General features: G+C 47.8%; 1 protein-coding gene across 10 annotated transcripts in view; it reads left to right on the top strand.

Moving 5' to 3' along the window:
• Window positions 1–321: 321 nt before the first annotated feature.
• Window positions 322–24,628, top strand: part of TNRC6C (trinucleotide repeat containing adaptor 6C) — a 327,104-nt gene continuing 302,797 nt past the window's right edge. For 8 of the 10 annotated variants that reach the window (XM_086762532.1, XM_086762539.1, XM_086762534.1 and 5 more), the window contains exon 1: window positions 322–512. In XM_086762532.1, coding sequence (XP_086618658.1) covers window positions 492–512 — 21 coding nt within the window. In that variant the 5' untranslated portion in view covers window positions 322–491. The remainder of the gene's footprint in view (window positions 513–24,628) is intronic. The other 2 variants (XM_086762540.1, XM_086762536.1) reach the window with 1 other exon arrangement.

Below are 24,628 nucleotides of genomic sequence, written 5' to 3'. Positions count from 1 at the left end.
CTCTTTCCCACTCTACAAAAATTCCAAGGAGAAGGAAACTCCATGTGCCCCCACAGCTCGTTTCTTGGTGGGGTGGTGAGGACAGGTATGCGTGCTGGCGCTCATGTCGATCCCACCTGCCCTGGCACAGTGTTTAAGATGGAGACACCCGGAGTGTTTGTGTGAGGAGGGAAGGGGAGACGGGGAAGATAGAGGGGGAACAAAAGCAGCAGATCCACCGCGGCGCCAGGCCGGGCTCCTTGCCAAGAGCGGCTGCGGCACGCAGCCCCGGTTGGGGCGGTGGTGGTTCCCCCCGGCCGATGTGGCTGGCGATGCTCCCTCCTGCCCTCTCCTCCCCAACGCGGGCTGCCAGCAGGCTGGGGCGTGAAGGTGGCTCTTGGCTGGGATGCGGGATGCCAGCTCATCCGCGCCCTTCCCACCGCTAGACAAGACCGCGGCATCGGTGCTCCGGCAGCCCGACGCGCGCCTGTCCCGCGTGACTCACATACGCAATGCAGCCATGCTTAACGAGCGTGAGTAATTATGCCAGGCGGAGGGTTGGGGTGTGGGGGGAGGTCGGGGTTGGATGTATGGAGTTTTTTTGCTTGTGTTTTTTCTTTTTTTTTTTTTTTTTTTTTTTTAATTTCCATTTCTCTTCTTTCCCCCCACCCCTTCCCCCCCCGCCCCGCCATGCCCAGCCTGCGGCATTGAAGCTCGGCCACCTCCTTGGCGGTGGCTTTGGAAGGGCCGGGGATGTGGGGGTCAGTTGGCACAGCGACTGCTGTTCGGGGACAAAAGGAGGCTCTTTGCAGTGACAGTAGCAGCTGCCAGCCAGAATAGCAAATCCACACGGCTTGGCACCACTCCAGCTTCCTTGAGGGTTGCAGAGGGATGGTATGTTGGAGGGTAAGACTAGCTAATTAATCTTCCGGCAGGGAACAATGTAATATCAGACAATTACAAAGACAGGATGAAATTACTATAGTGGGAAGGCTGGCATACGGATTTCTCAGAGGGTCCATCCCTCAGCCCACTGCCGTGTTACTTTATATGTGGGAAAAGCGCCGACTGTACATGCGCCTTTCTGTTGTGTGGGGATTTTTTTGTACGAATTGAATGATGTGTTTGGAGGAGGGGTGGGGGGATGCGGGCTCCGTTGCAGGATAAGCTTTTTGAGGAGCAAAAGGGAGAAAGAAGAGTTGTTCCAAGCAGGGATGTTCCCCATCAACCAGTCGTGCCAAGAGGGCAGACCTAGCATGTCACTGATGCTACAGGCTCAGGTGGTTGCGGATCCTTCTTCGTGGTGTTTTTTTGTTTGGTTTTTTTTGTTTGTTTGTTGTTTTGTTTTGTTTGTTTGGTTTTTTACTAATTGTACTGTAATGCCTGATGGCTATGGCTTTTGGGAGGAGGGTCTGACTGCTGGGGAGAGGAGGAGTGATGTCCTTCAGCCTTTCTACATGGAGAAGCCCTCAAAGGGCTTTGGCACTGCTGAAAGTTATTGGGGAAACACACCTACCAGCTCAGTGGTGGTAATTGCCAATAATTAGCTGTAATCACTGCTACCTACAGTTGGGACGCTGTGATGAATAGGGCAATGCAAGCTGCATGATGCAGGCTCCCTGTCTGTTTATTTGTAGTGGGGAAAGAATTGGGAAAGCCTCATTTATCCTAGAGCACAGGGAAGCATTGGTGGGAGATCAGCCTGTGCGGAATTAGCATAGGAAACCCCTCCTCCTCCTCCTCCTCGCCAGGCACTAGGGATAAGCTAATGACTCTCCTCCCTCTGCATCTCCCTCCCAGGATGAAACTTAATGCGGTGGGATCTCTAAGTGTCATTGAAAAACGACGGGGAAAACAGAATCTGTCCAATTCTCTTTGCAGTGTTGCGTCTGCGTGTAAGGCCCATGGAGACGTGGCTGGGAGCTGCTTTGAGCCAGGAGGGAATCTGGAGCAAGGCCAGCTCAGTTGCTCATTCTCCTAAGGAATCTGCGTAGGGTTTTGTTTGGTGCCCACGTAGATCAGATGGTGCAGAGATGATGTTTAAAAACCGCTGCAAGCCCTTCCTGGCATTCTCGGCTGCTGTGCTGGACTGCCAGTTGTCCCTGAAGCTATTGCAAGGCTCAGGCTGAAAAAGTGGGTTTGGATTTTTTTTTTTTTGAGCAGCTAGCAATGTCAAGTGTTGGATGTCCTGCACACTGAAAGGCGTTCTAGTGGGTGCTGGTCCGTGGGCATTTGTCTGAATGTTTCTCAGGGCTGGCTAGATATTGGAAAGGTTTCCCATTGGGTTTCAATAGGGATGGAGGTCCCATCACAGGATCCCATCAGAAATCTCTTGGTTTGGTGCATATAGATGTGCGTAGCTCCTTATCTGGCCACGTGTGCTTGCTCTGCCCCAGCCTGGGCTCCGTGTGCTAGCTTCAAAGCTAGCTGCTGAAACCTGAGAAACCAAAAAATTCCCTGTGCAGCTGAAAGATGGATCCCAAAAGCCAGATTTCTGTTCCCACCATCTGCCACACCCACTCTGTGTTTGCTCTGAGAGTCCCCAGGCCCTCAGGTATGCAATGGCTGTTCCTTCCCTGGATGTGGAAAAGAATGTGTCCTCTCCCTCTGGATGCAGAACCCTTTGGTTCCTGTCCTGATCTGCTTGCTTGCAGCCAAGCAGATCTCCAGGGGCTGAGGTTCTAGGGGAAACTCTTTCAAGATCAGCCCAGCTTACGCACCTGTGGGAAAAGGTCTCAGATTTCCCAGGCAGAGATGGCTCCAGTTACGGGTGCTGATGAGCAAGAGAGGGAAGAAACTGAAATGACCCCAATCATTTCATAAACAGCAGTTCATTGGGACTCAAGCTTGAATTGGTCCTAATTAGAAATGAAGTTCAGCCCCTGTTCTGGATGGCATCCGAGGTCCTGCGAAGGACGGACTCTCCCTGTTCAGGCCCAGCCTTGCTCTTGGCTCTGTGTGTGTCAGTCCCAGCCCGGCAGCGCTGCTCCTGCCTGGAAGTGGAAGAGACAATCTGAAGCACTTCACGTTCAATGATTGACACCAGAGAGATCTCTGAAAATTAATGAGTGCATCTTCTTGACTATACTTCAAAGTTTTCACTTTATGAATCTTTTATGGAATTCTCTTTACACTGGAAAAGACTGTAGTGCTGGAACTTTACCTTTTAAAACCATACAACAAAAACAAAAACCTCAACCGTTCACAATTGGTTGATTTGATGAAAGTCACCCACTGGGTGCTGCTCATGTGGAGCTGAACTTGCCCATGAAGGTGGGTGTATCCAAACATGTGGGTGCTGACGGGCTGATGGAGGTCTGGGCACCCCTTGACCTGAAGATGTGAGCCCTCATCCTACTGAAATTCCCTCTGTGCAACAGGATGTGTTCCTCTGAGTCCTGCTGAGCCTCTCCAAGTCAACCTCTGGAGTTAGGAAATTTAATTTGTAATAAATCTGCATTACAGTACAAGTAAATCTGCTTCAGTGGCAGATTAATTCCTTATCCTAAACATTATTATATAGCTTTCAAAAGGAATTGACTGTGGTTGGTAGCCTAGTATGTGCCATTATTGGTAATTAGTGTAACAAAATAACACTGCTGTAATATTTCCTGTCTACCCCTCCCCCAGCTGGGAGCCATTTCCTATTAGAGAATCAGAATTGCAAATGTGTGCAATTGCTTGTGTGCAAACTGCTCGCTTTGGTTTTTTAATTTTTTTTTGTGTGTGTGTATGTCGGAAGTTGATCTGCTCCTTTCTGTGTCTTGAGCTCTGGGTGTTTTTTGGGAGCTTTTGCTCCTGAAGAAGCTTTGGTATAGCACAGGGCACCAGTGGAGCTGGGTGCTGGACATTGCTGGTGGCAACCTGGAGGTGCCCAGTGCTCTTGGGTCTTCTTCGAGCTTTAGCTTGCGTGCAGTTGCTGCTGAGGTCACTTACTGTCTCCTAGGATCCAAGCTTTTTGCCATGCGTTGCAGACAATGTCCATCTCGATAGGTTTTTATAGTGATCCACTGAACCCCTGTCGTCTTCATCCAGAAACTTGACTTGTGCTAGCAGGCGCGACACGTCTGTCCGTGGAGGTGCTTGGGCAGCTCCGAGTCTGCCGAGAGGTGGAGGGAAGCAGAGGCTCCCTTTCCTGAAGTGGAAAGTAAAGGGCTGGGCTGGGGCAGCGGTTTCTGGGCAGCTGAAGGTGGATGTAGCAGAAAGATGCACGTGTAAGGCTGGAAGGACCTGAAAAACTCTTCTACGCTTTTGCAACCAGACAAAGCAAGCTTCTGCACCTTACTGTGTTGGCTTGGCTAAGAAACCTGAATGGGATTAAAAGGGGGATGGAAACGCAGGAGCAGCAAGTCAGAGTTTACTTTACACACTTCCACCGCTGCATGTAAGACAGAAGGACATCATCGAGCAGCTTTGCTCCACAGCCCAGTTCTCAGCTTATGCAGTACCATCCTGCGTGGGGCTGCCCTGCCTGCTCCTTCCCGCTGCATGGCCAAGTTATCGAACACCGGTGCTCATCCCAAGTGTCCTGCTGTAGTCTCAGGAACAACCATACTGAACACTTCAACGATGCTGACCAAAACAGCTACTGGCATATTATTTGTGGAGGTTCCCACTGGGCTATTTTTTTCTCACCATTATAAGTCTTTTTTTAAGTCTTTTTTTTTTTTTTTTTTCTCCTGAATTTGCAGCCTTCAGTGGTGCCTTTTGAAATACTCTTCTGTAGCCATGAAGGTCAGAAATTTGATTCTTAGGGAATGAAAGTTCAGATTATCCTATAATTTTCTGACTCTGGGGTCTGAGACTTCTATACAAAATACCAAGTTTAAAACTTAGCTCTGTAATAGGAACGCAGGACCAGAGAAATGGTAAGCCAGGGAGAGGCCTGAATTTTTTTTTATGCTCTCCCCAGCATGGAGTTACTTCTTGAGTTTTGATGACACGACAGCTTCAGAAGTCTGGATCTATGCCCTGGACTCAGTCACTCCATATATCACAGAGCTGAAAAATGCCAAAACTAAGCAGTAAAACTGAGTGGGAGATATCTTTGCCACCCTGGAAAGCATTCAAGATTTAGATACAGTAATAATAATATCAGTACTGTTCTTGGCCTGGATGAGGATGGTAAATCACAATTCCCAATTCCAGCGAGTTACGACGTGAGCAGGCTGTGCCAACTGAAACCTTTGATTTGGTCCAAGCCGGTTTTGGTAGCTGAGCCTGTGGTTTTGTGTTTCAGTTGGAGTTGTATAAATGCAATTAGCTAAAGCTTAGGGATACAAATTCACTCCAAGCTGGGGGAGGAACATAAATTCTATGTTGGGAAGTGATATAATCATAACTTTAGGACTTTCTCCTACTTTTTTTTTTTTTCCTTTGGTAAAAGGATATTGAAGTGATTCGAAAGAGGGTTTTGCTAGGAATGAACAGGTGTATTTTTTCCTATGGAAAACCTCACACAGATATCGGCAGGGCCTCCGCCGTACTCTGAAGCCTCTGTCCCCATTGCTCCTCTGGGATGAGAGCAGTGCGTTGGGCACTGTCAGTACCGGCCAGGAAAACCAGGGTATTTCCTTCTTTTTGGTTTCCTTATTGAAAGGGCCGTATCTCAGGAGTTTGTCTGAATGAAAAGTTTTTAAGCCCTTTGCCCAATTCCTCCTGTCCTCTGGCTTTTGGAAAAAAGTGCTTTTTCTGTGATGCCAAATGTATCCTTCTGACGGGAAGTTTATTTTTTTTTATTTGCTGTTCTTCTCATGTCACTGGCAGACAAGTTTGCAGTCTTTGTGCATAGACTTCAGAATGCTCAGATTTTTCATCAAAGTGTCTGTTTTTCTTCATATGCATATTTCTGCACTTCTGCTCAGTTCTCTTCCTCCCAGCCCCAAACCTCTCCCTTCCCACTGCTCTGCTGATCGCTCTGCTCTTTCAAAGGAGCCCATCAAAGTTATTTCAGCTTCATTCTTGGTGTAAGCCCGGTATTTTTGAGGAGAAAAAATAAGAAAACAAAACCTATAGCAAGTCAGTATGGTGAATTAATCCTTACTGAAGCTAGGCAGAAACCAGATCTCCTGTTTGCATGAAAAACTCTGCAGTTCTTGATTTCTCAAATGAAACTAGACTCAAAGATTTAAAAAAAAAAAAAATTCTGAAAAAGTCTTTTGCGTCAAATTAAATATTTAATTTCAATAAAATCAAAGTATTTCAAACATATTTCTTTGTTCATTTAATATTTTATGAGATAAGCCTAAAATTACACATAAAGTTGTTTCTCAGTGGGGAGAAAACAGAGGTTGTCTGTATTTTTTAAAGAAAAAAGAAATCCATCTGATAAAAGTGTTTATCTTTTTTTTTTCTTTTTTTCTCCCCCAGGATAAACTTTTCCACACACTGAAAATTTCTGTGTAACATTGTGTTGCAGCAGCCTTTTTGGAAAGCTGGTGCCTCTCTGGGTACTGGATCTCCCGATGCTCCAGGGACAAAGACAAGCTCTTGCTGCTGCAGTGCCATTTGGAGAAGCAGATATTTTTATTTTTTTTTTCCTTGTATGGTCTTGCTGTGATAGATCTGGGTAGAGGGGTAAAACCGAGGTGTGATACTCACGGTGGCCTCTCCTAGCATCTGTGTGAAGAGCTGTGGTCGTATGTGGCTCTGAGTTTTTCACATCCTGCCTGGGAATTTGACCTCAACTTGCCTAGGGAGCCAGTGGGACCTGTGGCAAGAAACCTCCCAGTTGATCCAGTCTTCAGCCGTGCAAGCATTTTTCTTCACTTTCATTGTGCATACAGAGAAAGAGAGGCTTCTCACGAATTCTGAAACACAGCAAGGGAACGCTGGGGCATAGCGTCAGGGTTTGTGTATGCTTCCAGGGGAGAGCGTGACTGCCTAGCTGGGGTTTATATGTGCGTAGATTTGTTTGCTTGAATATTTAAAATGAGGAGGTTGTGCTTTATTATCATTATTATATAGACCGTTTCCTAAAATCACGTTCATTTGTGGCACGGTTCCTGATCTCTTGTCTAGACTTCCACTGTAGCAATAAAAGGCTTGGCTTTTTGGAGTGATGATACCAGGGCGATGCAATGAAAGGCAGGACAAGCACAGCGCAGATCAATTCTTTAATGTGGGACTGGTGGTATTTCTCCTCTGATTTTTGGCATATGCATTATTTTTTTCTGTTTCCTTTGACCCTGAATCACTATGTCTGCAGTTAGCTTCCCCCTCTGCTAGATTTGTGGAGGGAAAGCAGCTGCATGTAACCTTTTTCAGCTGCAGGTTTCTGACAATACAAATAGTTTCCTAGTTACTGGTAAAATTGTTACGCTGGCAAAAATAATCCTGTTTCTATCAGCTCTGCATCCTCTAGGTTTTCTTGCTGCTTTCCCCTGGGAGTTACTGAAATGGGTACAATCTCCCAAAGGGTCAGCGAGCACGGGAGGCCGCGTGACCGCTCCCATTGCGAAGCTGAGCCTGATGTGATCCAGGATGAAAAAATGAGGTTACTGCAGACCTGTGGTTCATGAGCGCTCCAGCTGCACTGGAGCCAGCAGTGCTGGCAGTTTGAGGGGGGAAAAAAAGGCAGGTTTAATTTCTGCACGCATTTAAGCTACCTAGCAACTTTGGACAGGACACTTCCCACGATGCTGCCTTTGCTTGCCCAGGTGCAAGAGACGTGGGTGTGCTGCCCTCGGCTCAACAGCAAGGCCTGAGCCTCCAAAGGCAAGCCATTTCCCAGCGGGTTTTGCCGATGCAGAGCAATCAGCCGTTACCGCGGAGCAGAGAGCAGCACCCGTGGGACGGGACCAGAGCGATACCAACAATTTACCGTCCTGCCGCAAGGATGCCGCACCAAGGGCCATAAACGGCCACATAAAGGGAATCTGGGGGGGAGCTGGGAATACACTGACAGACACAATTCTTCCTTAATTTAATAGACCGGCCCATTCAGCAGAGAATATATTGTAAAGCGCTCTCAGGTTGGATGGCCTCCCATTGTGTCTGGCCTTTGAAGTGCTGATTAGCTGGGCTGGGAACACGCTGATAAAAAGTTAATTTCTATTTGCTGTTGCTTTGTAATTGGATGAACACGAAAGCAATTAAATATTAAAACATACAAACAAATAACGAAGTCACTGTAATTAGCCAAAGTTTGATCACTGTCATATTTATTTAGGGGGAGATGATATGTCTCAGCAGGTGACATTTTAAATACCCTTGGCTGCTTTGGTGTTGTCTTCAGAGAATGCTGAATAATGTACAGAGGATTTAATTAAACCCCATTGTAAATCAGCTGTGATGACAGGGAAGTGACAGCCACATGTTGAAAAGAGAATTAGGCTGCGGCAAGAGAGATTAATTAACTACTTTCTGCAGAGTTCAACCTTGGTGTTGTGCAGGAGTTTGTCCGAGGAGAACTTGATTTTTAAGTTGTTTCCAAGTGAGGTTGGAGCCTGGTGTGGAGAATGATGCTCTGCAGCTGGAGACATGGCAGTGCCTTGAAGGGTGGAGCCACAATCATTCGTACATCTTGGAGAGAGGGAAACTGAGGCATGAGCTGCTGCCGGGTGGCTCCTGCCTCGCAGCCCCTGGGCAGGACGGTGCCAGCTGCTCCCTTGCTGTGGAAAAGATCCTCTGCGGTGAATCACAGGGATCCTGAAAAAATCCTGAAAAGCTGCTTCGAGCCTTGAAGCAGGAGCGGAAGGGAAGCTCCGGGGTATTTGCTCAGCTTTGGCTGCATCAGAAAACCTCAAAGTTTATCAGCCAGAGTTATCGGAGCTCCATGGTCAATGCTTTTGCAGAACGTGCTTTCTTGAGGGGTGAGAGGGATGGTAGAGAGCACAGGGACGAGGGAGGGAGAGGAACTGCAATGGCAAGGGGAGAAGAGAAAAGGGGACAGCATGGGTGGTTAGCCAGCTGCACTCACATGTGAAGATTATCAAGCCTGTTGTGTAATACTCAACTAATTTGGCCTTTTCTAAAGGCACTGCTGCCTTCCACGCGCACGGGCTGCAGGGAGAGAAGGTGGCTCAGTGCTCATGTGAGGTGAGACCTGACTGCTGGCCAGGCCTGGAAAAGTATTTTATCCAAAGCACCTACAAAGAGCTTGTCAGGGTAGATCCAGCACTGGCTGCTATCTAGAAGAAGGTACCAGACCACACCTTGCTTTTTCTTCCTCTCCTCTCCTCTCCTGCTGAGAGACAATATTTCCAGTGGTCTGTGAGAAAGAAGTGGCTTTCTCAGCTGCCAGCGAGGGCCAGGTTCTGTCCATGCTTAAGCACTCAAGAAAAAAAGAAAACAAGTCTAAATATGATGATACAGGGGGAAGTTGGGCTGAAGAACCTCAAATCAGCAAATTAGACTGCAAACCCGCAGTCTAAACCCGTGCTAGGTTTTACTGCTGTGCTTTGTGCTGGGGATGTGGTTAAGAGCCTTGCAGGATGAATGACTGGCTTTGCAAAGCACTGGACTGACATGATGTGTCAGTCCCAGAGGTGAGGAACTGGAGCCCTACCTCTACCTGGCTGGGGTGATGTGAAGCAGCTCCATGCTCACAGACAGTTGCTGACTCAGAGCTCCTCCTTTCCTAGGTGGCTGTGGGGTCTGCAGCCTGGTGTCAGGACTGCATGGGGAGTAGCAGGCATCATGGAGGGTTTTATTCTTTCCCCGTCCTCATCCGTGACTCGCTGATGGTGTTCCGGGTCTCTTTCCCTTCTTCCGAAGCTGTAAAGAGCTGCTGTGACAGAGCACACTGGTGCGTGCCCTGGCATGGTTCTCTTGGGCTGGGGTAGGTGTAACTGCTCATGTGGACTAGGTTGTCCTGCCCACTGGATTTGGAGGTGGGGGCGGGTTTCCCCCTGTACCAAACGGGCAGGGAGTATGGGCGGAGGTTTTGCTCTCTTCCATGATGCTGTAGTTACGGGCTCCTCTGAATCAGCAGGGACTACTGCTCATTGGCGGCAGGACCCCCGTCTGTCTGTGGTGCTGTTGCTCTCTTCTCCTGTGGTGTTTTTGCCATGGCTTCTGGTCTTTTACGACAAGTCTTCAGCTTGCCAGCGTCGTGTGAGGAAGTGTTTTGTGGTGGGTTGTGCTATGAGCAAGAGACGCTCTTTGGGATGACCTGTGGTAAGTGTGTGATTTCAGCTGCCCCAAGCTGACGCAGTAGGTAGGCTGTCTCCACAGCCCGTGGTGAGAGGTGACCACCTCGGAGGGAAGCGTTGCTGGGAGGCTGTGTCTCTAGCTGGTAAGGCAGCCTGGATGAGTGCAGCAGACTCACTAGATAAGAGGTGGAGAAACTTCATCTCAAATGCACCCCAGTGCTGCTGGGTTCCCAGCACCGGGAACTGGGCACAACTGGGAAAACTGTGGGCTCGTAGCTTCACGAGGAGCAGTGCTCTAAACGCTGAAAGCTTTGACTTGCAAAGCTCTGAGGAACAAGTCCTTTTTGCATCTCAAATTGAGCACCCAACCACAGGGAACCCTTCTGATTTTCATTCGGCCCTGCCTCAGTTCCCTATCTGTACAGGAATAATTCCACCCTTCCTTGTGAGGCTGCTGTAAGGCAAATTAATGCTTGCAAACCACTCGGATACTATGATAATAAATGCTGCGAAAGCCCAGGAGAAAATTAATAGCTCATTATTTAGACCAGGACTTCAATAGCATGCCATACGCAGGACACGGGGCTACATATTGAATGATGAGGATAAAGAAAAATATTGAATAGCTGCTCATTAAGAGAGCACTATCCATCTGGTGTACGAAAGGGGGCTTTTTTTTCCTGCAGAAAACGTGGTCCATGATCAAATTATTACAAATGTGTTGTGATGCATCTATGCAAGGGAACAGCACTCAGGTTATCTGTGCGGTCTGGATTCAGGCACTTTTCAAGTACTTAATTGCTCTTTTAACTCTGGGGTTGGCTTTCATACACAGCAAAGAGATAAAAATGCCAGCAGATGGCACTCAAGAATATGGAGCATCGTTCCCGGGTGCGTGAGACCAATAAAACGTGTGTGGTGTACCACAAATGGCTTCCTCTGCACAGCTCTTTATAGCGGCCCTTTTTTCCCTACCTTTTTCTGGCCTGGCAGTTTGGTGCTCAGAGCAAAGGCAAAACAAGCGTGTGAGGCAGCAGACGCTGTTAGGTGGTTTGCGCACTCTCCTCTGATGTCAATTTTGTTTCTACCCTTTGGGTCTAAATTACTTAACAGTCTAGAAATCCTGTGCTGTGCTCTCCTCAGCTGACCCTCTTTTTTTATGCCTTGCTTACAGCTTGTCTGTAAAATGAGATGAGAAGTTAATTTGAAAGCCAAAGTTAATTGACCTAAATAAACTAACTGCCTTCCGTTGGTTAAAAAAAAAACAAAACAAAACAAAAACAAAAACCCCTGCATAAGCCTAGCTCTCCTGCTCCAGTGTATGGCAGAGCAGAATGGTTTTCCTGGTGCATTTTCAAGCTGCTGCTGCTTACTATCAGTTACTCGTGGCGTACAATTGTCTGGAGAGCCCCGTGATGAGCAAGCTGTTGTGCTCAGCGCTGATGGGCAGGGATGGGGAGGCACCGCCAACCTGGAGCAGCTTGTTTGACTAGGAAAGTGAATCAAAACTGGGAAGGGGTCTGGCTGCAGCCCCAGCACTACAGGAAGGTTCTTCATGGCTGCTTTGATGCTTGGGTTGGCTGCAGAGCAGAGCCCTCTGCAGCCAGGTTTCCTCCCCCGAGGAGCGGTGTTGTGGGACTGACAAAGGCAGATTCCAGCCGGGCTGTTGCAGAAGCGAGGGACACCTGTCTGGAGAAGACCCTTTGCTGGCTGGGGCAGGTGTTGGCAAAGCATCTGGTTTTGCAAATGCAGCCTATGCCTGGTTTTTGAGATCTGTGACAACCTTTCAGATCTGTGATACCATCTCCCTGCTGGGAGTGCAACCTCAGAGTGCCAGCTCCTCTTTTCTCCCCAGACACAGCTACCCCGCTACATCTCATGGGCGTACTACCTGAGCTCTGCTTTGAGAAAAACAGTTCTGGTATGACTACACAACTCTAACTGCTGTGGGCAAGCAGATGCTTTTGTGCCAGTTGAGCTTGATTCAGTACTAGCAGAAATAGCTGAGACCAGAATAAGGAGGCTAGTGTCCACACCTGTACCAGTGCAGTGATTTAAAATGCTTTTTGGCTGCATTCATGCTATTGTTCTAAGCCAGACAAGGTGCTGGGCTAGGCTGAAAGATGCTTTTCTGGGAACTGCGGAGAGGAGAATGCAAGGCACAGTGTTAGCCTCCAGCTTGGCTCCTTGGGAAGCATCGGCTGTGGAGCTGGGCTCTGGGCACCAGGCAGGGGTGGGAGACCTTGGTTTCACCTCTGGATCTGCTGGAAACCCGTCATAGGAGCTTGGTCAGACAGGGGTTAGCCACTTCCCTTCTCTCTGCTGCAGTTTTCCTCTTGTGAAATAGTTTTGGTGCAGCTGGTTTCCTTTGTGAAAGCCATTGCAGCTCTGTGAATGAAATTTCCCTATTTTACACATTTTTCAGGTGATATATTCTGGGGTAGGGAGGGCTCTCAGAATGAGACAGTAAAATGAGATCACGGATTTAGATCCAAGCCATGGTCATGTTTGGGCTCCAGAAACATGTTTGTTTTCAGGAAAACCTCTATCTTCTGCTGATTTCAGAGGAGAGGGGCTGGGAGGGGGCAGCTGCCTGCGGCCGTGGCCGTGGGAGCCCTCTCGTGGCAAAAGCTGAGTGTGCTTGGGATCTTGGTAGCGCGTTGGCTTGGGTGTAGGGGCAGGACGGACAGATGCGTGTCCAGGAATAACCCGTCCAGCGGTGATTTGCTGTTCCAGAAGCCCTCCTGTAGTGCAATGCAATAACAGCAAATGGCATTTCTTCATCAGGGGAAGTCACGTACTGTCGAGGAATGGCCAGCATACTTCTCAGCTGGGTGGGAGAAGGAAATTGTGGAGTGTCCGGAGTTGAAAGGAACGCATGAGGATCATTGTGTCTAACTCCCAGCTCCACACAGGGCAACCTAAAGGTTAAACTGTGCATCTAGGAGCACTGTACAAGTTCTGCTTCCACACTGACAGGCTTGGGGCCATGACATCTTCCCTGGGGAGCTTGTTACAGTGCTTGACCACCCTCTCAGTGAAGAGCTTTTTCATCACAGCCAATATGAACTTCCCCTGATGCAGCTGGAAGCTGTTCCCTTGTGTCTTATCACTGAACACCAGAGATTAAGATCAGCATCTTCCTCTCCACTCTCCCCCATGGAGAGGCTGTTGACAGCAGTGAGGTCACCCCTCAGCCTGCTCTTCGCTAAGCTGAACAAAGCAAGTCCCCTTGGCTGCCTCTTGTAAATCATGCCCTCTAGTCCTTTCACCATCTTTGTTGCCCTGCTTTGGACACATGCTGATATTTCTATATCCTTCTTATATTGCGGAACCCAAAACCACCCACAGTACTTCAGGGGAGGCTGCACCACTGCTGAGTATAGTGGGACAATACCTTCTTCCCACCAGTTAGCTATATTGTGCTTAATGCATCCCAGGATACCATTGGCCCTTTTGGCTGCTGGGGCACATTGTTGACTCATATTGAGCTTCTCATCAACCAAAACCCCCAGGTCCCTTTCTGCAGGGCTGCACTCCAGCCTCTTCTCCCTCAATCTATCCACACATCCAGGATTACACAGTCCCAGGTGCAGGATCTGGCACTCGTTCTTGTTAAATTTCATTGCTAGTGGTTGCCCAGAGCTCTAATCTATAAAGATCTCTCTGTAAGGCCTCTCTACCCCTGAGGGAATCAACTAATTTGATTTAGTATCCTTAGCAAGCTTACTTAGTGTGCGTTCAACTCCTGTGTCCAGGTCGTTGATAAAAACACTGAAAAGAATGGGCTCTGAAACAGAGCTTTGGAGAACACCACTGTTGACTGGCTAGCAGCCACATTACCCACTTTGCTGTAACTCTTTGAGCCCGGCCCATCAGCTCGTCGTATTGTGTACGTGTCTAGCTGTATGCCAGACACTGTGTCCAGAGGGATACTGACAGAGACAGTATGAAAAACTTTGCTAAAATCCAAGAAACCCACAGCCGCGGCCTTCCCTTTGTTCACTGAGTATCTGTGAGGACATTAAGGTAGTAAGGCATGCCTGTCCCTTCATGAATGCATGTTGGCTTTGACCAATGATTGCATTGTCTTTCAAGTGTTTTTCAATACCTCCCAGGATAATCTTCTCCATAATTTCACCAGGCACTGAAGTGAGACTGACAGGCATATAATTACCAAGGTGGTCTGTCTTGCCCTTCTTGAAAACTTGAAAAACATTTGCTAGCTTCCAGTTGACTGAGACCTCTCCAGATTTCCAGAACTGTTGATAAATGAGAGGTCTCACAATAACATTGTCCAATTCTCTCACTACGCGGGATGAATCTCATCAGGCCCATTGTCTTACATGGGTTCAGTTGCAGCAGTAAATCCTATACAAGTTCAAAGTCAGCTGGCACCTTATCACCCCCCAGTCATGGTCATCCAACCTAGGGCTCCAGGCATCCCAAGGCCCATCCCTGGTGTTAAAGGTAGCAGTGAAGAAGGAATTAAATGTCTTTGCTTTATCTTCATCCCTATTTGTGAGATTATCAACCTCATGAAGTAACAGACCAACGGCTGGGGTTTGGAGAGAAAGCAAGCGCAGAGCCCCCGTGTGAGAGGGACTGCAGAGGGTGCATTAAGCCAACCTGGCAGTGAGGTCACCTCAAACCTCCGGCCTGCGCAAAAAGCCGGGCTATGACTGGTACTTGTTGCTGCAGGGAGATGACCCTGCAACAGTAATTGAAATAATTACAGCCCGCTGGTAACAGAGGGGAAATCACTGGCCAGGGAATGCCACATGAGCTAGCAGTGGAAAACAGATGTTCTCCACTACATTTGCTCTCTAAGTGAAAGCACAACAGATGCAAAACAGCATTAAAATGGCAGCAAGGCTGTAAATACAGCTTCTAATTACGGCACCAGGTAATGTCAATTGCAACAACCCAGATTTCTCCCATGGATGCTCTGTGAGCAGGTGGGATGTATAAAGTCTCTTAAAAGATAGATTTGTTGATTTTCTTCCTCCTTTAACACAGCATATATAAGCTTGCTCACTTAGAGCAGCAGAGACGCGTGTCCCAGCCTTTCTGCCTGGTGTACCTTCAGTATGTGGTGCTGAGAATAACCAAGGAGATGGGAACAGAGCCTTAAATGCTGAGATTTGGGGATGTGGAATGGTGGGTGGAGGAAGCTGTCTGGTATGGGAGTAGTGTGAGCAGGAAGAGAAAGGAAGGAACAGAAATGAAGAGCTACAAAAGATGGTGTGAGCAATGGAGAGAGAAAATAGCACTGAGCAGGGTGGCCCGAGCTGACTTCTAAGAAGTTACAGCATTTGCTATGGAGAGGAGGAATTCGGGATCCTCTGTGGTGGTCAAAGGGGAATAGATGGAAATATTCCCCCCAGTTCTCTGCTAAGCACTCTGTTTATCCATCTGATTTGGGGTTTTATAACCCTGCCAACCACAGCAGCAGCACAGGATCCCGCACATGTTTATAGCACCAGAATTTTCCCCTGGATGTTTTGAGGTCCCCCCTCTCCCATTTGGGGCATGCAAGTCTGAAGGAGGCTGGTTTGCCCTTCGTTTCCTTCTTCTAAAAGAAGAGACAATCTGTTTTGGAGGAGATGGGAAAGATGTCTTTCAGCATGGTGTCATTTTTAAGGAGGACAGACCTTTTCAGAGAGGCTATTGCAGCTCTTCCTGAAGCTGGGAGGATTGTGACTGCCCAGGTCCTTGTAAGCCATAGCTCTTCCAAATTTCCTCTCAGCTCTGGGATCTGCCTTCTCTCGGGGAGTCACAGGTATCAGGTCCTTTGCAGCTCCAGGTTTGACCTTTCCTGAGACTGGGTGCTGGCTGTCAGATATTCAGCATTAGCATCATCCTGCTGGGACTTGGGGCATGTGGAGGGGCCTGAGCCATGGAGCTGATCTAAGGCACAATTCCATGTGGAATATCAGCAAGGCTGTGGATTATCCTGGAAAGGAGATGTACGCTAGCGCAGGCACATCAGTATCTGCATGAACAGCCTTCCTGGGCTGAGTGATCCTGCTTCTAACAGAGCTGGTCCGTGACTCCTGCATCACTCTAGCAGGCTGGACATGTTTCATGGGGAAAAAAATGGATTATGAAGAGATATTTGGAACCTGAATGCATGAGGAAAGAGAGAGAGAAAAGCGTGTTTCCTTCTTTTCCTTCCTGTTAGTGCTCTTCCAGCTTTGTTGCTCTATCTGCTGTTGGTGGCTGCTGGGAATAATGTGTAGGCACTAAAGTGAGAATCTTCAGGACAGTCATGCATTGCATGGAAATGTGATGATCGGTGCCAGCGTTTGTTTTGGATATTTTTGTGTATTACAGCTACAAAGCTGATGCTCTGCTTTTCTTCATCCTCCAGAGCCCACTTGACCACTCACCTGCCCCCAGCCCTGCGTGCACAGGGCTTTGCTGACCCCTCGGGGTGTGCAGGGAAGGGTGGCTGCCTTTCTGGGGACACCCAGCCCGTGGCTGGCCGGGACGCACTGCAGGGCATGCGGTGCCGCTGCAGCCTGGCACAGCCCCATGGTGGGGAGCAGGGATGTGTTTGCTGCGTGCGCGCACTGCGAGAGCTGTCGTACAGTCAGAAAACAGAAAATCCTCCTCTCTCCCAATCAAATTAGGAGGAGAGAGCAGCAGAAAGTGCATTAACTAATCAAACTGTGATTTCAAATTGATTATTGCAAATTGCCAACCATAACAATTCTCCTAATGGCAGTGATTTAAAAATAAAAAATAACAGAAATGGAGCCTCCGCTAGGCACTGTGCGAACCTGTCCTTGCTGGCGGGTGAAGGCTGACCCTACATTGTGGCCCTGGCGCGGGGCTCTTGCTGTGGCTCGGGAGCCTTGGATTAGCCCCTAATCCGGGCGGTGTGGGAGCAGACACTTGGCTTGCCGCTGGTCCTGCCCCAGTCCATGACGGCCTGGCACAGTGCCAGTGCAGACCCGGCGAGGCTGGTGGCAGTGGGTGGCCCTGCCTCGCCGATGGCGGGTGTTTCTAGTGCCTGGGTGCGGGCAGCAGCCCTGTGCACCTTCCCAGCAGTTTCCCTGGCAACCAAATCATCCTGCCAGCAGCCTGCAATGGCAGAAAATAAAACAAGATGACACCACAGCTTCTCAAAAAAAAAAAAAAAAAATCCCCCCGACAATGTGCCTCCTCCTTTCCATCACCCCAAACTGTTGGCTTCATCTTCCCGGCTCCCCCGCCGTGTTTTTGCGGGCTGTCTGGACGTGCCCTTGTACAGAAAGCACTGTGCTTTGCCTGCTGACAGTCAGTTCAGGCAGATGCTGGAGGGCTGGGAAGCTGGAAAATGTCTCCTGTGTGAGCTGGGAGCATGGCCCTGGCTGGAGGTTGGGCAGGTTCCTCCATGTTTCCTCCGTGGTCACCAGGCAGTTTGGCTGTGGGTCTTGGAAGCACCATGGGGCAGGGATTTTGATGGGACCTGAACTGCCTCAGGTCCTTATTTCTGCAAAGATGAGAACAGCAGCAATATTTCCCTGCTGTGCCCTGCCCTGCCACAGATATGGCATGTGTCCATCACCTTGTAGAAGTTTAGATTGGATATTATGAAAATTTCTTCACCAAAAGAGTTGTCAATCATTGGAACGTGCTGCCCAGGGAAGTGATTTGAGTCACCATCCCTGGAGGTATTTAAAAGAAGTGTAGATGTTTGCACTTAAGGACAAAGTTTAATGGTGTTCTTGGCAGTGTTAGGTTAACGGTTGGACTCAATGAGCTTAAGGATATTTTCCAAACTAAATGATTCTATGATTCTATTCTATGATGATTCTTTTCGGGCTTCCCACTCTTCAGTTGTCATGGCCATCCTCATTGGGCCTTTGTGCTGCCTTCAATGTACCCAAGACATTCTTATCAAAGGGCTTCAGCTGAATGCTGGTCCAATGACGGAGAGCGTACTGTGTGCTTTGTGGAGTTATGTGGTCTTGTTCTGTGGCAGCATTATTAGGAGCACCTCTCTATAAGGTGTACAACATGGGTACATGAATTAGTGGTCCACTTGTGGTTTTTGTGAAGTTAACCCTGCTGGCTGTCCATAACAATAGGTCCCAACTCTTTCTTTTGGAGGCAATAAGTTGATCTTGTTGGACAAATTACTAGATCATATTCCTGCTTTGTCTCTCTACTTCTTTCCAGCTCTTGCCTGGGTGAAGTATTTTGTTTCAAGAGTGCTGGTAGAAAATCCAGAGCAGGCATTTCCTACTCTGTGTTTCTCTTCAGCTTGTGATAGCTCTTCCAAGCACGTGACCTCCTACACGTTGTGGAAAAGTAGCTCTGTAGACTAGACATGGCTGATAACAAAAAATTAAATCAGTCATTTACTTCTTTTGAACAGTATACAGCTATTGTCTTTGAGTGATGCTTGTGTCCTTTCTACTTTGAGCAATGGAAAGACAAGGCAGGAGCATTTTTTGGATCCATGTAATGAGTTACCAGGAGGACTTCTCACTGATGCAACTGAACATATAGGGACTAAACGTCTTAGAAAGTGGGACAGAGATTTCTATAGTGGAATCTGTTGCTCCTAATAGCACCTTCAAGGCTGGGCACGTGTGTGTGGACACTTGCAGGGATGCTTTTTACAGGTTAAACTAAATAGTCTTGGGGAGTCTTTTGTTTCTCAGGTCATAGCATCCTTTTAATTTTTTTTTTTTGTCTATTAATACAAAACATCTGTCTGCAGACCTGTTAGCCTGATGACTTTGACCAGCCCTAAGTTCTTTTTCTGAACTGTTTGGACAATTCCTGCAGATTTGACAAGGTATCTTACTTGTGTACTTACTTCCCTAGTGAAGCAAGAGAAGGCTTTCCTTATGTCATAAACACTGCTACTTCATGTCGTACACAACCTAACTTCTCATTGCTGTAAGGGTTTCCTCTGAGGCAGTTTGCCTCCCAAATTTAGTGCTACACTTGTAAGAGTAAAAACATCATTGCTTCTCCTTTACACGGGAGACATGGGGTGAAACTAGAGATCTATTCAGTTGCACGTGTTGAGTAAACCATGTGTTTGTCAGATGTGTTTGTCAAATTTGTTTCTCTGTCTAAAGCAGTTTTGCTACGCTTTGATACCTGCTTCTTCCAGTGTTTAGATCTAATTCGCTCAACTGGCAGAGCTGTGTTTGGGAACAAAGGTCCTAGTTTTATCTGCTACTGATGCCTCTGTTTATATCTAATCGGCTTTATTAATCCAAGGGCTCATAATCATGAGTACTTGTGCCCATGTTGCCTGATATTCATGCTAACCCATTGGGGTTGAATATAATCACCTTGTCTTTTGATTACCATAAACATTTGATAATGTTTCTAGCTGTTCCTGGCAGTTGGAGAGGTCTTATCACTGTTCTTGAGGGAGTTTATTCCTCTGGCTCAGAACACCTGTCTAGTGTCAAGAAAATAATTTCTATGGAGAGGCTTATCCTGTTTGTACAGGACAAGTCTTGGGACTATAGAGTTACCAGGTAGGTACTGTTGTTTGTGCACGCAAAATATTTCTGAGGTGACTAAACCGTTGCTGCTGTCCTCATCTGCTTACGCCGAGGGGCACTTGGAGGACCTCATCCTCTCCTTTCCTTTCGTCCTTTAGTGTTCATAGAGGCCTGGAGATCCCCCTGTCTTGTCACCCTCCTCAACCAGAAAGGGAGAATGGCATCTCTCAGAGGAAAGCAAACGAACTGGTTTGTTGACCCGCGTCTAGTAATACATGTCCAGCTTCTACTTCTTGCTTTGGAAAGACCAGACGATTCTTCCAATTGTGTCCCATCAAATGCCGTCACTTACTTGTCACATGGCTCGTGAACTATGTCGTGCTCTCTGCCTAAGGCTTGCGTGTGCTGCCTCCTCAAGCTCTTTGCCCTTGAAAATGAAAGAGCAAGAGGGCAGACTCGTGGGGAGCAGCTGCTCCTGGGAGAATGGCTAACGGGGTCATCACTACTTGTTTTTCCTTTTTTTTTTTTTTTTTCCTATGGCTACAGAAAGAGGGGGAAAATGAAGGAAAAGAGAAAAGGTGTGACAGAAAATCTGAAATAATAAATGTAAACTTGTCCAAGTGGGGAAGTATAGAAAAAATTAGGAAAAAATCAAAATAGTAGTTTATTCTGAATACAGAAAACAAAACCCAGATTCTTCATATCTGTCTGTTACTTTTTTCTGTTTTTCTACTAGCTCCATTAAAACCTCAATAATATACAGGAGTCTATTAAAGGTTTTCAGGATGAAACCACGTTTGGTCATTATCACTAAATGGCTCTTTGGTGGGCTGTATAAAAGGAGTGAATGGCCTCACTGCGATTCTTAGTGGAAACACACTCAAATTGCAAACCCAAGGTTTCTGCTGGCCTTACATCAGGACTAACAGACGCTGCAGAGCACGAAGGTGAGTGTCTGACCCTTCTCCTGGCCCATGCTAGCGCCCCGTTTTCAGGACTAGTTCTGCACCGGGCGCCAAGGAGACAGCAGCTCTGCACTCCTTACCTGGGGCAATTCAACTTTTCCAGTATTTGTTCTGGAGATCTGCAGGGGCAGCTGTGCCATGGCTGCGCTTGCTGCTCTGCAGAGCCAGAGCCCAGCAGCTTTTGTCTGCACTTAGGTCAGACTATTACTGTACATTTTCTTAAACCTGCTCCTCTCTTCCGTGAATACAGAAAGGCCGATAGATACAGCATTTCTGGCCATCTTTGTCTCTTGTGCCTCTGTCAGGACTCTCTCATCTGTGAAGTCCTCCAAGTACTAAACCTCCCCTTTGAGAGGGTATAGCCATGTGGTGGGGAGGGGGCCCTGTGTCAAAATCTCAGCAATCCTCAACTGCGCTTCCCCAGCAGCACGACACAGAGCCCGTTTGTCGTTGTACTGACCGAGGAGACCCCAAACAGGTGTAGAGGGTTGACCGACTCTTGGAGAGCGTTTTTATGCTATTGTACAGGACCAATTCCTCGGTCACTTTACCTATTAAGAAGATGAGGGAGCCAAATTTAGATTGCGAATGAGGCATGCTTCATGGGGTAGCAACAAAGCCAACTCTGCCTCTAGGGAACTAACAACAGAGGTAGCAAAAGAAGAGATTTGCTGGGATCTGGCGGTTTATGCTGTCATTTTCCTTGGTCTATTGCCAAACAGATACAGTCTGTGCTTGGGGAAAGCAAGGGGATGAGTCAGTCTTCTCCGCACAGGTTGTTATAGGCACCTCTTGCAGGCTCTAATTTAGAATCGGCTTGGTGGAGTTGAGCTCTCAGTTCCACAGTATCGTACTTTTCATGGTAGGAAAGGTCTTTGGCCATAGGGTCTGGCCATCTTCACACAGCCAAAGAAAGTCCAGTCCCTTAGAAGATTAGTGGAGATGAGAAATTGAAATTTCCCTCAGCCAGCCTCTGGGAGAACTGCTCATCTTTGAGTCAAAGGCAGCCAAATTCCCTGTGTTCAAGGCCTTTGCTGTCAAAAGGGATTTGGCGTTGGGTCAGTAACTGAGGAACGCCACGCGCATGCTTCTCGTGCCACGCTTGGCTTCTTGTGCAGGGAGCATGATGGGATGAGCTTGCAGGAGGGTCGTTTCTGTTTCGCTATGGTTCATGGTACCGTGGCTCAGCCATCCAGCACGACAGGCGGGTGATCCAAAAGCAGTCTAATGGGGTAGCAGGGCCTGCCAGGGCCACTCTGCAACATCGCTGCATGTTGCTCTCCCTCTTAAGAAAAATGTCAAGAGGGGCAAAATCCAGGAGGAATTTCTTTGGGATTTTTGTGCAAGCCAATACGCCAGCAAAGCTGCCTGAGAAATGCAACCTCACAGCCGAGGCACGCTGCTGTATTCGGGTCATGTTGGACAGAGCCATCACTCTTCTGAAATGTCACCCCGACGGGCTCCAGAGGGGCCAGTGCCCGCGTTTTTGTGGAGGGGGATGCTGCCCAGGCCTTGTATGAACAGCTATCACGGTGTCCTTGGTGGTGTAGCTGTTTTTTTTCTTGTTGTCTAAAAATGAAGAGCAATTCTTTTTAATACCGCCCCTGTTCCATTTGGATGGTACCCGGCTAGGTACAACATGGACCTGGTAGGGTGGCAGTTGCCTGCACAACCGGAGTCTGGCAATCCTTATGAAAAGCTCACTGAATAAATATCCCTGTGAATTTGAGGAGCACGAGTGGGTCCATGTGCTCACTGCTGCCGAGGGCGATAGCGGTGAGCGTGCGCAGACTGCACGGCTTTACGTGCCTGCAGAAATACTGGTCTGTCATAAACAAGGGAGTCAAATCTCCACTTGGTCTGTGTGGAAATTTTCCAGACTTTTTCATCTATTGCTCATAAAGTTTTGATGGATACTCTGATCCAGAGAGTGGCTCTTCTCCGGACCGTGCAGTAAGCCAATGTAACGAGAACAAAGTTCCTGACTGGAAAACCTGCTTGGCAAATGTACCCCCTTCTTTTGAGATTAGTGTGCTTTCTCTGAGCTTTTCTTTTTCATATATACAATTGTAGTTGCTTGTGGTTCCTGGAAATAGGAAATTATGTGAGGCGGTGTACGATTTTTTTTTTTTTTCTAAAAAAAAAGGAAGGGAAAAAAGTAGCATTTCCCTCTTCCCAGCAGAGAAGTTTATCTTGCATATTGAATTTCAAATAGCAGTTCCAATGGAATTAGAAAAAAAATAATTCTCTGAGCTTAGTTTCTGCTGAAAAGCAGGTCTGAATTCAAGGTGTTTTTTTAATTAACTAGGTGGCTTGTGATCAGTTCTACCCTGGCAGGGATGAAAGTGGCTAGTTCAGTGCCATAATTGTGAAAATACTGTCAGGAAAATGTCTCCATACCCAGATGAAAGCATTCTCCTCAAACAAACACTGATGTCCAAAGTTAACTTGACTGCTAAACCCAAAAGTTATGAAGAGATTTTTAGATGTTTTACTGTTGTTTGGGCGCTTGTGCTGTTTAACTCTGTAAGTTCCTGTGTGTTATTGGGCTGAATTAAGCACGACTGCGGTCGTTAGCGTACAAAAGAGCTCGGTAACACAATCGGGCACTAATGCCTTCATTTTCTGCTTGGCTGCTCATTCATTGAGGTGTTGGTACATAGGAAGAATATGATCAGGGTGACTGTGGGATGAACTAATCAATTCATAATGAATCATCTGCAGATACAGATGTCTGAGGGAGATGTCCTCAGCGCAGACTGCGTTCAGCAGAGCTGGAAGAGACACTAGCAAGGCGGGGGTGGTCCTCAGCTGAGGTGCCACCACCTCATTTCCCAAAAAAAAAGCCTTGGGTAGAGCTCACTGGGAGCCAGTCCAAAAGCTGAGTTTATCTGGGGCAGCCTTCCTCCGCACACAAACCCCCATGACCTCCGTTGGAGCCGCGGAGATCTTTATTTGCACGGGCTGAGCACTGGCAGGGAAGAGCGGCCAGGGTTTCTGCAGTGACACTGCTCCTTTCTCTTTGCCTTTCCTCATCCCAGCACCTGCCAGGAATTTGTCATCTGGGTTTTTTTTTCTGGTTCGGAGCAGCTTCCTTTAACTGGTTTTGTTTTAACTTCCCTCCTGGGAGTTAATCATTACAGATGGTTCTGCATAATCCTTCTGACTGCAAACAAGAGAGCTGAGCCGAGGTGTGGACCCGTGGCTGGGGTCCATTTTAAGCCAGGGTAAAAACATTTCAGCAGTAAAACCACTTGTTTGGCGCTCTGAGCAGGCGCAGGTGTGCGTACATCTGGCTGTCTCGCGCGAGAGCAGCGCTTTTTTACTGCATTAGCAACTCGCGCCCAGCTATCTGAAAACGCTCTCGCCATAGGAACTGAGCATTGCCCCATTATTGCCGCTTTTCAGTAGAAGATGTGGCGGCCTGAAAGGGCTAGGGGGTTTCCTGAGGGCCGCTTGCATGTGTGCTACCTCTGATTGAGGAGCTCCTGCTTCTGTCCCTTGCCGTGCTCCTGAATCCCGGCTGCTGCTTGTAGAAGCCTCTTGCTTTTGCAGAAGGTTGAAAGGAATCTTTACCATCAGGCTGGACAATCTGTTTGCATGTAGATTTTCACCCGTCTGCTTTGCGAGCCTTAGACATCCCCTCCACGCTCAGCCTTATTAGTACCGCTGGTGTGTGTTCTTACCTTTGGACCAGGAAAGGCTCCTTTTCCTTTCAGCACCTCCTTGGCTCCTACAGACAAAATGTCCTCTGGGTTACTCTGACTTAAAAGTAGATGTGACCTGAACCATTTCCCTTCCTGAGTCTTGGCATGTCCTGAATTTCTTGCATACCACCCAAGACTGCTGCCTTGCAGATGAATCCCATTTCTGACAAATTGGAGTGCTGCATCCCAGTCTGCTGGTTCAGTCCTGGAGAAGGGATGTGGCGGAAAACGACCTTCTGCCATTGTTTCAAAATAAAATAAGATTCAGTCTGGGAATGGGTCTTCTGATATCCGGGAGCAATTCAGTGGTCCTGTTGTGTGGAATGATTCCCACTGGCAGAGATCACTGTGCGTGATGGTGAAGTGATTAATGTGTCTTTGTGATTAACCCCAAAGAGATGCGCGTGTGGGTTGTGTGACGA

The sequence above is a fragment of the Chlamydotis macqueenii genome, chromosome 18 (assembly GCF_036417535.1).
Source record: "Chlamydotis macqueenii isolate bChlMac1 chromosome 18, bChlMac1.mat, whole genome shotgun sequence".
NCBI lineage: Eukaryota > Metazoa > Chordata > Aves > Otidiformes > Otididae > Chlamydotis > Chlamydotis macqueenii.
The sequence above is the reverse complement of the archived record's forward strand: the minus strand, read 5'-3'. Positions and strand labels throughout refer to the sequence as shown.